The sequence below is a fragment of the Podarcis gaigeae genome (genome assembly GCF_964106915.1).
Source record: "Podarcis gaigeae genome assembly, chromosome: 6".
Lineage (NCBI taxonomy): Eukaryota > Metazoa > Chordata > Lepidosauria > Squamata > Lacertidae > Podarcis > Podarcis gaigeae.
In genome coordinates, this window is record NC_139682.1 from 43,135,865 (window position 1) to 43,149,198 (window position 13,334).

The window sequence follows — 13,334 nt, forward strand, 5'->3', positions numbered from 1 at the left end:
GTTAGCCACTTTGAGACTCCTTCAGGTAGTGATAAAGTGGGAAATCAAATCCAAACTCCTCCTCCTCTTCTTCTTCTTCAATGGTGATAGGAGCTGTAAAAAGGTAAAGGTAAAGGGACCCATGACCATTAGGTCCAGTTGTGTCCAACTCTGGGGTTGCGGCACTCATCTCGCTTTATTGGCCGAGGGAGCCAGTGTACAGCTTCTGGGTCATGTGGCCAGCATGACTAAGCCACTTCTGGCGAACCAGAGCAGCGCACAGAAACGCCGTTTACCTTCCTGCCAGAGCGATACCTATTTATCTACTTGCACTTTGACGTGCTTTCGAACTGCTAGGTTGACAGGAGCAGGGACCAAGCAACGGGAGCTCACCCCGTTGCAGGGATTCGAACCACCGATCTTCTGATCGGCAAGTCCTAGGCTCTGTGGTTTAACCCACAGCACCACCCACGTCCCTTATAGGAGCTGTAGTCCAGCATTATTTGGAGGGTCACAGGTTCTACGCCTGTGACATAGGAAAGCCTAACAAGACTTGAGAACCAGTTTTCTAACCATGGTTTTGTTAAACCTAGACCAGGGAAGCAGAGAGTATTCCTGGCTGGGAGATCCTCGTAATTTCTCACTAATTAAGGAATCGTCAGTTGTCCATTTATAACCATGGTTGCAAACCTTTCTAGGCTTCTGGACACATCTGGATTTTTGAGCAAATGCTGGGGGAACCTTCTCCTCTAGTCACTTCTCTCCCCTTCACCCTAGATCGGCCCCCTCAAAGAGACAAAATACATGCACACAGTTCAGTTTTGCAAGGGAACAATCAGGTAACTGGGACAAACAGCTGGAAGTCCTCGGTAAACAGGTTATATAACTGTTTGTTCTCAATTTATAAGTGTAATCAAAAGCAAACTGGTACAGCAAATATACAGTCCTGACTTCTATATGTTATCATTCAATTAAAGGGACTTAAACACTGTAATCTAATTCCACCAGGATCCCAATAGCACTGGTAAAATATAAAATATTGATAACCATCTTTTCGTAAGTTTGGTTTTTTAATTGTGCCTTTGTTCTGGTACTGGAATTTGTTGCATGCCAATAATTTTAGATGAATGTCCCAATCACCTGATGCTTTGGTCACAAGGCACTGAACAGGTAGAAGGGCAAGTGTATGGTATAAAAGGAAGAGAGAAACAACGTTAGATCAGTACAGAGACCAAGATGGCCAAGTTGATGCTTCTTACCGGTAAGTACAAATCTGAAATTCATAAAATGGTGTATCTTTTCTCTGCTGGTAGAAGAAACTCATTCTGTAATTCTCATTCCTTACTTTTTCGTGCATATTCTATTATTTAAAAGAGAACAACTTTTAATTAACCGAATGGATTTCAAAATAACTGAGCAAGTTGATTTTATTCTTGCTATTCTATAGCAAAGATTTCATTCACTACCATATTTCCTTACAAAACAAGAAGTGTTGCTTTCCTCCATTCCATAGTGTGGAGAGAAAGCTTTCTTTATTCGGGATATTTGGAAATCAGGAATTCCCTCCATTGGAGAATAACCATAGCTCAGTGGAAAAACACATGCTTTGCATGCAAAAAGTCCCTGGTTCAATCCCTTGGGTCTCCAGATAAGGTTGGGGAAAATTCCTGGAGACCCAAATATGTTCCCTGTAATACTTACAACTGAAAATCTTGCAGATTTTTATTCAGTTGTATCAACCCCTTCTTTCCCCACTATTAATTTTAGTTTTTGAAAATTCCTGCATAATACTTAGCAATGAAGTCCATGGATACCTTTGAGGTACAAATTATGGAAGAAAATTAATTATTCCTCCTCCAAGTAGCATGCACATTGTAAATTATACCTCCATTACAATTCATTTGAAAATTCAAGCAGTTAATGTGCTTCTATTTAAAATCGTGTTTGAATAACTATATATATAAGGCCTACAACAAAGTCTTTCATCAAAACAGAAATTGTTTGCCACTCTTCTCAAAGTTAAATAGTGATACACTATGATTTCTAAACAACTCATAAAAGTTTATACATATTTAATTTACAAATTATTCCCTTTTTCTTTATAGGTCTGGTGCTCCTGCTGAATGCACAAATAGGTATGGAAAGCAGCTCTTTAAATTAATGTCTAAGTGTCACCTAGTCGCTTCCTGTGTTGGAGTGACAGCCTGGGTGATGGGCCATTAAGGAAAACAAAGGAAAGGGGCTCTGTGTGAGGCAGCAAATGGGTGGGCCCTTCCCTCAATTCATAGATAGTTAGAAGGACAAAGCCTGAGTTTAGAGTTGAGTTGCAGTGATTTGACCTAGAGGTAAAGCACCTCTTGAGAGCAATGTTTGATTTCCGTTTGAATCCAAGGCTGTAATTTTGGGAGAAACAAGAGCCTCTGTGGGTGTTAATGCTGTGAACCCCTCCATCATAGGTGCAGGTTGCATATATGTGTAAATAAACCCAATATCATAAAAACACCACAGTCTCCACAGTGGCAGACTGTGGTCTTTTCAGTGGAGACCATAGCTTTTTGTGGTATTTTGCATTTCTCTAAACGTTGCAACACAGTTCTCAGCTTTCAAAACCATTGAAGGGGATTTTGAAATGCATATTTTGAAAGAAAATATGTTTAGAAAATTAGTGCATCTACATTACACTAAGCTGCACGTGTCTATCTCTAAGAATATTGCAGCAATCCCTCCTAAATATCACAGCAATGAATGCTCTTCTGCACCTACTATAATGACCTGCCATATCTGCAATATAGAATAAGACCTGGCAGGTATACATGTTTTATTACAGCTAAAGAAAATACACACTTGTCTTTCTTCTTCTCACCCTTCAGTCTTCCTCGATTCCATTTAAACTTTTATTATAACCTGTCCTATTTGTCTTGATAGGTTCTGCCTATGTGCTATCATGCTACTTCACCAACTGGGGCCAATACAGACCAGGCCTTGGGAAATACAAGCCCGACAACATTGACCCTTGTCTGTGTACTCACCTGATCTATGCCTTTGCTGGGATGCGCAACAATGAGATTGCAACTATTGAATGGAATGACGTCACTCTTTATAAATCTTTCAATGGCTTGAAAAACCAGTGAGTATCCATGAACAATGGTCACCCGCCCTTCCCACATTCTTCTTCTGCCTTGTTTATATGAGGCTCAACTGGAACAGAAGGCACTATCATATGCCTTCCTGCCCAGAGGGATCCAATGGCCAGGGTTGTAACCTAGCTGAACCTAACGCTACATAGAACAAAGAAGCAAGAAAGTTTGAGTACATGTGGAGCTACGATACTACAAGGTTGTCAGCTGATGTTGGGATGCAAACCAATAATAAAAAGTGACTCATTCTAGACTACTTGACAGATCGTCTGTCATAAGAAAATGGGGTTCAAGATTATAAAAACAAACACATAATGGATAGCAAGATGGAACCAATTCGGGACTCCTTGTTCCAGAAATAGGATAGATTTAATCTCTGCAATCTCTTCCATGACAGGAATGGGGACCTGAAGACTCTTCTGGCAATTGGAGGCTGGAACTTTGGAACAGCACCGTAAGTTGAAACAACGCTTGCATACTTTATCCTAGTAATAGAGAGAAGAATGCACATAATAAGTAGGTAATTATCTTCTACCCTCTTATGGCCACATTACAGATTCACTGCAATGGTTGCCACTCCTGAGACCCGCCAGACCTTCATCAACTCTGTCATCACTTTCTTGCGCCAGTACGAGTTTGATGGGCTGGACTTTGACTGGGAGTACCCTGGCTCTAGAGGCAGCACCCCTCAGGATAAGTCCCTCTTTACTTTATTGGTTAAGGTAAAACCACTGATTATGTTGTTCTTATTTCACCACCACCACCCAGAAAGGGAGAAGCCAGATTGGATAGTTTAGCATCAATTTATCTCTGCCTTTATTTGGTTTTGGCCACCCTAAGTTAGGAGAATACAACACCCACGACTGTCCCATTACTCAGTTAATAGGTTTTATCAATCTTTTAAAACCTTGCTATCAATTAAAAATTGCCTCAGATTGATGGGGTCTTTATTTTTAATATCATTATCTACAAAAACCAAAACTGGTGAGCATCATTTTAGAAGAGGCAGGCTTTCATCTATCTCACACAGAAGTGGGTGCCTCTTCTAAAACAGTGCTTCCTGTGACACCTAAAACAGGAGTGGGGCGACTTCTGGTCCTCCAGTTGTTGTTTCACTACAACTCCCATCAGCATAAGCTAGCATGGCCAGTGGTCAGGGACGGTGGTAGACCAACATCTGCAGGGCCACAGGTTCCTCACCTCTTACTTTTTTCAAGAAATTTTTATTCATAGGCACTTTTTATAGTCTGAAATTGTCACTTTAATGATTTTGTTGACTAAAATTCATAGGATTGACTCAAAACCCGAACAGTAACAAGAGTGTGGGGCTCTGTCAGAAAATTCACATTTACCTTACTGTTTGCTTTGTAGGAAATGTTGGAAGCCTTTGAGAAGGAAGCCAAACAAGTGAACAGACCCAGACTCATGGTCACTGCTGCTGTTGCTGCTGGTCTTTCCAATATTGAGTCAGGCTACCAGATTCCTGAGCTTGGCCAGTAAGTACAGAATTTAACTTCTGTCTTTTGTATATGCATAGGTGAAGATACCCTTACAATTAATGTAATTTTGAATCATCTGATGTGTGCCGTATTGTTCATCAGTTGCACACTCTGCATTAAAGTGAAACCAAGCCAGTATGTATCATTGGTAAAATCACTATGCCAGCATCACTGGCATAGAGGCAGCTGCAGTATTGGCATACTGGCTGGTTTTAGGAGAGCAGTATACCTTACAGCCAATCCTAGTACACAGAGTTACTTCAGGGACAAGGCAGCCACAGATACTATTTCCTCTGCTGATTACTTTCATAAAGCACCAAAACATTGATAGTGCTATAGATATTCATCCTGAAGGACAAACCTAAGAAGGTGGGCTAAAAAAAAAACCAATGATCAAATATTTCAAATATAATCAGTCAAAGCCACAATAATGATCCTTTTTGAAGAGCAAACTGGGCCTGTGATGGGCTTCCACTATGAAACTGCATTTATGAGTCTAATTATGCATCAAATGCTATCATATATAGTCAGTAAAAAGAATGGTGGTGCTACTGCATAGCAGAAAATGGTCTATGGTCTAGAGAGGTAATGTTTATGGAAGGTGAGACTGCAAAAGCCTTAGAAGCATAGGGTTTATTCAACATATTACTGATAGTTGCAAAGAAGAAGAAGAACTGGACAGAGATACATTTAATCTCCTCACAGGTATTTGGACTATTTCCATGTGATGACCTATGACTTCCATGGCTCCTGGGAGAGATACACTGGAGAGAACAGCCCTCTGTACAGAGGTCCTGCAGACACTGGTGGAAACATCTACTTCAATGTTGTAAGTATAAGCTGAAAGTAGGGCTGGGGGAGACATTTAAAGGTCAATCTGCCTAATTTGCACTTTTTGAAACAACATGTAAACTGAAACATAGCAATCCCTTGAAAGTCACACTTTTCCGAATACTGCATGAAAATAATGTGTCAAAAGTACATATACTAGGGTAAGATGTGCATTTAAAAATAATACGCTAGTGAACATAACATACAAAAAGGCATTGTATTAGGGAAAATTGCTTTGCAAAAAAAATGTGTATAAGGCAAAAGTGCTTACTTTAATGAAAATCATACGCTGATATGGAAATGTGGAGAACCACATTTAAGGGTGGAAAAAAGAAGAAACTGAGAGAGAAAACCTGCAACTGGCAGATTCACTCATCCCAAGCTGGAAGCCTATTTTTACAGGATGCTTCAAAAGCTGCCAGGAACTAAACCTAAAAAAAATGAAGAAATTAGCATTCCACTTTGCAAGCAGAGAGTAACAAATGATTTGCCTTTGTAGGACTATGCCATGAACTACTGGAAGAAGAATGGTGCCCCAGCTGAGAAACTCATTGTTGGATTCCCAACTTATGGACACACCTTCATCCTCAGCGATCCATCCAACACAGCTGTTGGTGCTCCCACAACTGGTGCTGGGCCTGCTGGACCATATACAAGACAAGCTGGCTTCTGGGCTTACTATGAGGTTTGTTCACTTTTCCCACCACAATCCATTAAAACATTTATTTGCGTCACTCAGTTTACACTATACAGATGAAGAATATAATTCTAAAGATAGGCCAATCAAATAAGAAATCCTACAAAGATGCTACAACTAAATTTTGGCCTAATAGCTTGGAAAATATGCTGTTTGCACAAAACTAGTGGTGCAAAAAATGTTTCTAAAGCTTAGTAGCCGGTGAGATTTTTCTCAGTGCCAGACAGAAAGCAAGAAAAAAATTCCTCCATAGGGACCAAGGGACCATTTTTTTGTATGGATATCACTAGCTAGGGCACCTGGGTTTTAGCATTTCTGCTCAAGATTATACTGAGATGAAGTAATGTGGCTAATGCACATTGGTTTTTGGGGTAGGCAGGACTTTCAGATAACTGAGGACAAGATAATAACTTTTTTCACTGTGCAGCCAACAAGGTATTCTCAACTCTTGATACGCATTGTGCCTCCTTTTTAAGCCATGGAGGAAATACTTATAAGCTTTATGAAGCCTATGCTGATTTGTGCAGTGATACTTTCAGTTCACTTCTCTGCACTATGCACATAGCATTATGAGACAGCAACCAAGACAGAATCCTGCAATGATTTACAACGTGCCTTTTTCGTTTCCTCTGTTAGATCTGCACCTTCCTGAAGAATGGAGCCACTCAAGCTTGGGATGCTCCTCAAGATGTCCCTTATGCCTACAAGGGAAATGAGTGGCTGGGGTATGACAACATTAAGAGCTTCCAGATCAAGGTATGGTACCAATCTCACAAAGGCATACATTCATTCTGGTGCATTAGAATGTCTTGGTAGGTTCATCAAGAGTTTCACAATCAAGGTATGAGGACTATGGCTGATGTAATGTACAGGTTCTCTATATTGATTGACTTGGGCATCTTTCTTGGCATCTGACAGGCTGAGTGGTTGAAGAAGAACAACTTTGCAGGTGCTATGGTTTGGTCTCTTGACTTGGATGACTTCACTGGTACTTTCTGCAACCAAGGCAAATACCCCTTGATCACCACCCTGAAGAATGCTCTGGGACTGCAGAGTGCTAGTAAGTAGCAGCAGCAGGAGGAAAAGCTCTCAAAACGATTGTGAAAGCCAAAGTTCCAGCAAAAGCTCATAATGTTGAAAAACAAGTCACTGTTGATTATTTTAGAACTAACCTCCCCAAGACTTGGGGAGAAAGGGCTGCTGCAGTCCAGAGTGAAAGAGAAGGTATATTTTGGAGATCATATCATGGGCACTGAATGCAGAACCTATGTATTCGTAAATTAAGAACTCTGGAAGCTGCCTTATGCTAGGACAGACTATCAGCCCATTTAGCTCAGTGTCATCTAGACCACAGATCCCAAGGGTCTTTCCCATCACCAGGTTCTGGACCCTTTAAACTAAAAATGCCAAAGGCTGAAGCAGGGACCTCCTGTATGCAAAGCATATACTCTACCACTGAGCTGTAGTTCCTGACCTACTCCACAGATAGCCAAGTACTTTAGGTTTACAGCTACAGGGACCCTCAAGTTCTGGAAGGATTTGAGCTGGACTGTACAACTCATGACCCACCACCTGTGTGTGACAGCCAAGCAGAGGTTGAATTAACCTTCAGTTCTTGCTACCTGCCTGGAAACAGAAAAAGACAAGTTCTCAAAAAACTGCCAGGCCACAGTTTATAGCTAATGACCTGCATTCAGCTCAATGGATCACAAGTTGTGCAGATCTAGAGTAGAATGAGAAATCAGAGGTCTTTTAAATAAGATTTTTAAAAGCCTTTTCCTTGTGCTCATGATTGATTGGTGCCCTCTAGATGTTTAGGATTACAATTCCCATAATCCCTGACCATTAGCCAGGCTGGCTGGGGCTGATGGGAGTTGCAGATCAGGAGATCACCTTCTCTATTCACACTGATGTGGATCACACACTAGGGAGAAAGTACAAGGCAGGTTTTCTTTGTGGAAAAAGCCAAACACATGTCATGTAGACAGAATCCCTTAAATCAAGTTCAGAATGATGTAGAATTCACATTTTGAGCCAGTAGTGGTTATCTGAGATGGCTTGCCCTCTGCTTCTCTTCCAGGTTGCAAAGCCCCATCCAAGCCCATTGAGCCAATCCCACCAGCCCCCAGCGGTGGTGGAGGAAGCTCCGGTGGCAGCCCAAGCAGTGGATCTGGTGGCAGCCCAAGCAGTGGCTCCGGTGGCAGCCCCAGCACCGGAGGCAGTGGATTCTGTGCTAGCAGAGCCGGAGGCCTGTACCCAGACCCGACAGACAAGAACAGCTTTTACCACTGTGTGAACGGCAGGACTTACCTGCAGCATTGCCAGACGGGTCTTGTCTTTGATGCCAGCTGCTCCTGCTGCAACTGGGCATGAAGTGATCAGGTTTTTTAACTCCATAGCCTTCCCAATCCGACATTCCATGTAGCTGTAAAAGAGAAATAAAATTCAGCAAAACCTATGGCTCTTTCCTCTGTGTCAATTTACTTGCATGACATGCAGGCTTTGCTATTCTTTTCACCTGCTTCTCCTGCTAGGGCTTGCCGATCAGGAGGTCAGCTGTTTGAATTCCCATGACGGGGTGAGCTCCCGTTGCTAGGTCCCTGTTCCTGCCAACCTAGCAGTTTGAAAGCACGCCAAGTGCAAGCAGATAAATAGGTACCGCTCCAGCGGGAAGGTAAACTGCTCTGGTTCAAGCTGTATGCCGGCTCCCTCGGCCAGTAAAGCGAGATAAGCGCTGCAACCCCAGAGTCGTCCGCGACTGGACCTAACAGTCAGGGGTCCCTTTACCTTTAAAGTTACATAGGAAATATAGCTCATAATCCAAGGGGAGCTTCCTGTGATACTGGCTTCCTTGTTGACTCCTGAACCAGTACCCATAAAACTATGTTATCCGGCCTTTGCTTTTGGTTACTTGCAACATTGCCCCATGTGGGTGATGGCACCCATGTGGCCTCCATGACACTCACAGCCTGCCATCTAGGCTGGTATCATGTGGCCTGCAGAGGCTGCATGTACCTGACCCCCAACAGAGGGGGATCCAAAAACAGGTGACCCCGCAGTGCAAAACAACAACAACAAACCTTCAAAGAAATTTACCTTTCACATAAACTATCATTATCTGCATTTTATACAAAAAGTATTGAAGCAACTTAAGAAGATAAAGCACAAAAAGATAAAATCAACCAACAGTAAAAAAAAAATCTAACAAACAGTCCAGAATACAAAATCTCTAAAATGTTCGTCCAATAACACAATAAGACCAGTCCTACCCCATCCCACCAAAAGGTCATAACCTAACTTAGCTGCCAAAGGGCTGGGTAAATAAAAATGTCATAGCCTGGCACCCCAAAACTGACCATGAGGTGCCAGGCACCACTCAAAACAGGGGGAGGGGGCACTCATGCAATCTGTCATAAAGCAATGTTAAACTATAGCATATGTCAGGGAACTGCCATCGGAGGGACAGGTGGTGGAGAGGCTCCAGGAGAATAGGAGAGACTCTACAGCAGAAGAAGGAACCAGTAGGGGGAGAGCAGGAGTTCCAGCGGAAAGGGAATCGGAGGAGAGGCTCTGGGATACTTCTAGTGAGAACAGTGAGGAGGTAACAAGACCCCCTTTAGCAACCCCCACCCCTCGCCGGAAGCTGTCACGCAGAGAGTCCAGGAGGCGCATGTCCGTCAAACAACTTTTATGTTGGAGTAAGTTCCGTAGACGCCCACTGTCGGATTCTACCAGCGACTGACGGAGTCATGCTTTGGGGGCTCCGTTAGTGCCTAGGTTTGGGTGACCAGCCAAACCCCAGAGGGATCAAGCTTTTACGCACAAGCAGCTCATTATCCCATCACAGCAATCTGACAGTAGGCTGGCATCAGAGAGTGGTTTCCTTTGGATCAGCACATTGCCTAGAACACTGCAAGGAGGGAGAGGCTCAGGCAGGGGCCAGGGCCACTCTAGCAGGGATGGAAGTGATGGACAAGGGGAAGGTGCCACCACAATACGCTGACTTGATTGACGTCTTTAGCGAAAAGGAAGCAGATAAACTGCCCCCGCACAGACCCTTTGACTGTCAAATTAACTTACTCCCAGGAGCACAATTGCCAGTGGGCAAGCTGTATGCAATGTCAGACAGTGAGATGCAGGAGTTAAGGGAGTTCATTGACAAGAACCTCAAGCGAGGTTTCATCAGAGAGTCACGAGTGGTGGGGGGCAGCCCAGTGTTCTTTGTGGACAAAAAACACACGGGTAAACCCAGGCTTGTGTGTGATTTCAGGGGCCTAAATGCAGTGTCAGAACCAGTGACGTTCCCTATGCCTAGAATTGATGACATTCTGACACGTGTGAGAAAAGGGAAAATTTTTACCAAGCTGGACCTTAGAGGGGCATATAACTTGATACGTGTGAGAAAGGGGGATGAGTGGAAAACCACTATGTTCACCCCCTTGGGGGCCTTTGAGTACCTCATTATGCCCTTCGGCCTACAGGCGGGCTCGGCCTGTTTTCAATCGTTCATGAATCACGTCCTGGGGCCATTGCTCTACAAGAACTGCGTAGCGTTCTTAGATGACGTCCTGGTCTACTCAGAGAATGAGGAGCAGCATGTGCGAGATGTAAGAGAAGTACTGAGCAAACTGCGAGAAAATCGGCTGTGGGTGAAACTGGAGGAGTGTCAGTTTCATACCAGGGAGGTGGAATTCCTGGGGTACCGGTTGTCTGACAAGGGATTGGCCATGGATCCCAGCAAGGTTCAAGCGGTACTGGAATGGAAAACACCAAAGACCAAGAAGGACGTGCAAAGATTCCTGGGCTTCGGAAACTTCTATAGGAAGTTCATCAAAAACTTTGCCCATTTAACAGCGCCCATCACGGATTGTCTTAGCAGCAAGAAAAAAATTGTTTGGACGGAAGAAGCGCAGCGGGCGTTCGAACACTTAAAGCAGGCGTTTGCGTCGGAAGAGCAACTTTTGCACGTAGATCTACAACAACCAATGAGGGTGGAGACTGACGCGTCAGACCGAGCGGTGGGGGCCGTGCTTCTCCAGCCGGGAAAAGATACGTCCGAATGGAGACCGTGTGCGTTCTTCTCGCGGAAGTTGAACAAATCCGAGAGGAACTACACAGTATACGACCGAGAACTGCTCGCCATTCATGAAGCATTCCGGAAATGGCGCCACTTGCTGATTGGGGAGCAGCACAAGGTTCAAGTCCGAACTGACCACAAAAATCTGGAATACTGGAGAACAGCACGAGACAAGTGAGATGGGCCCAGGAGTTCTCCAAATTCCACTTTGAGATTCGTTACGTGCCAGGCTCCGAGAACGTGAGGGCGGACGCTCTCTCCAGGAAACCTGAGTACTTAGAGGGGGAGGGAGCGCCTGAGGCAAGGCATGTAATCCCTGAAGACCGCTGGGTGTGTGGGGCGGCATTGGTGGGGCAGAGGGAACTGATAGAGGGTACTGAGAACGATGAATATGCCCAAGAGAAATTCAGAGAACTCAGGAGGACAGAGGAGAACACAGGGGGGTTTGAAGAAAAGAACGGGGCGTTGTATTACAAAGGGGCACTGTACATACCAGATGGGGAACTGAGGGGCAGAGTACTCAAGCAGTTGCATGACAGCCCCACAGCGGGGCATTTTGGACAGCACAAAACCATGTGGTTGGTTACCAGAGAGTTTTGGTGGCCCAAGGTGAGGGAGGACGTACGGGAATATGTCAGGGGTTGCGACAGGTGCCAGCGAGCGAAAGGGGAGAGGGTGGCGCCAGCGGGGCTATTACAACCCTTACCCACACCAGAAAGGCCATGGGAGGCAGTATCCATAGATTTTATGACGGACCTGCCAAAATCCAAGGGCAAAACAGCTGTCATGGTGGTGGTAGATCTATTAACTAAGATGTGTCATTTTATAGCCTGTTCCCATGCGGTCACCGCGGAGGAAACCGCCAAGTTATTTGTAGAGCATATTTTCAGGTTGCATGGCGCCCCCTTGAGGGTGGTCAGCGACAGAGGGAAACAGTTTACTTCCAGGTTCTGGAGGAAACTTATGAGCTTACTGCACGTGGAACTCAATTTCTCAACTGCCCGGCACCCAGAAACAAATGGGCAAGCGGAAAGGGCAAACGGGATTTTACAACAATACCTGAGGTGTTATGTAAAAGACAGAGAAAATGATTGGGTAGATAAGTTACCTCTGGCAGAATTTGCCTACAACAACGCGGAGAACGTGTCCACAGGGATGAGTCCTTTTCTGGCAAATTATGGGTGTCATCCCCGGGCATTTCCAGGAGAAGGAGGGGAGAGGTGGAGCGTGCCAGCGGCGGAACACTTTTTTGAAGAGATGGAAGCGATCCACCGTCAGCTTCAACTTAACTTAGAGAAAGCCAAGGAAGAATATAAGAAACAAGCAGACAGAAATAGGAGGGAAGGTGAAACTATAAGGGTGGGAAACCGGGTGTGGCTATCCACCCAAGGACTACCGTTCAAGGGAGGGAGTAAGAAATTGAGACCCAAAAGATTGGGACCCTTTGAGGTCATACAGCAGGTCAACCCAGTAACATTCAAACTCAGACTGCCCAGTCACATGAAATTGCACCCAGTATTTCACAGGTCATTACTGTCGCCGTACCGAGAGGGACGTGAGTGGGGGGAGCATGAGAGAGAGGTCACCCAAACGCCCGTGATAGAAGAGAGAGAACGCGACATGAACGTGGCAGGAATCATTGATTCCAGGTGGAAGGGGAATCAGGTGGAATATCTGGTAGAATGGGAGGGGGAAGTTGAGTCGGAAAACACTTGGGTACCAGCAGAGTTAGTCAAGGACGAGGTTTTAATAGAAACATTTCATCAGCGTTTCCCAAAAAAACCGCAACCCATGGCACGATTTAGAAGGGAACACTTTGGGACCACCGATGAGGAAGGGGAGTTTGAAGGGTTCCCAGAGTCAGGGGTGGGTGAGGAAGCCGACTCCGACGAAGAAGAGGAAGACGAGGAGAGAGACGGTACGCCGTGGTTAGAAGTGTTTGAATCCTCGGACGACGAGGAGAGTTCCTTCTGGGGCTTTCCGCCCTCACCGCCAGTGGGAGAGGAGGCGGGGGGGGTGAAGGGGGCCCTGGGGGGGAGGTGGATGTCAGGGAACTGCCATCGGAGGGACAGGTGGTGGAGAGGCTCCAGGAGAATAGGAGAGACTCTACAGCA

The 13,334-nt window shown here is 44.8% G+C and overlaps 1 protein-coding gene and 1 long non-coding RNA gene across 2 annotated transcripts in view; both read left to right on the forward strand.

Moving 5' to 3' along the window:
- Positions 1 to 9,038, forward strand: part of LOC310847307 — an 86,281-nt gene extending 77,243 nt beyond the window's left edge. Inside the window, exon 2 of the long non-coding RNA XR_014565769.1 lies at positions 8,892 to 9,038. This is a non-coding gene — a long non-coding RNA (uncharacterized lncRNA). The remainder of the gene's footprint in view (positions 1 to 8,891) is intronic.
- LOC310847294 (acidic mammalian chitinase-like) lies at positions 1,168 to 8,601 on the forward strand. Its single transcript, XM_083744880.1, has 11 exons — positions 1,168 to 1,240; positions 2,085 to 2,114; positions 2,905 to 3,106; positions 3,514 to 3,570; positions 3,673 to 3,838; positions 4,488 to 4,612; positions 5,321 to 5,444; positions 5,946 to 6,131; positions 6,780 to 6,899; positions 7,062 to 7,203; positions 8,224 to 8,601. Exons 1-11 carry the CDS (start codon positions 1,216 to 1,218, stop codon positions 8,514 to 8,516), a joined length of 1,470 nt encoding a protein of 489 aa, XP_083601006.1. The 5' UTR covers positions 1,168 to 1,215; the 3' UTR covers positions 8,517 to 8,601.
- Positions 9,039 to 13,334: the final 4,296 nt, after the last annotated feature.

Coding starts and splice junctions, on each gene's coding strand:
- LOC310847294 (XM_083744880.1), top strand. CDS start 1,216: ATGGCCAAGTTGATGCTTCTTACCG. Junction 3,571..3,672: donor TGGAACTTTGGAACAGCACC/GTAAGTTGAAAC, acceptor GCCACATTACAG/ATTCACTGCAATGGTTGCCA. Junction 6,132..6,779: donor GCTTCTGGGCTTACTATGAG/GTTTGTTCACTT, acceptor TTCCTCTGTTAG/ATCTGCACCTTCCTGAAGAA.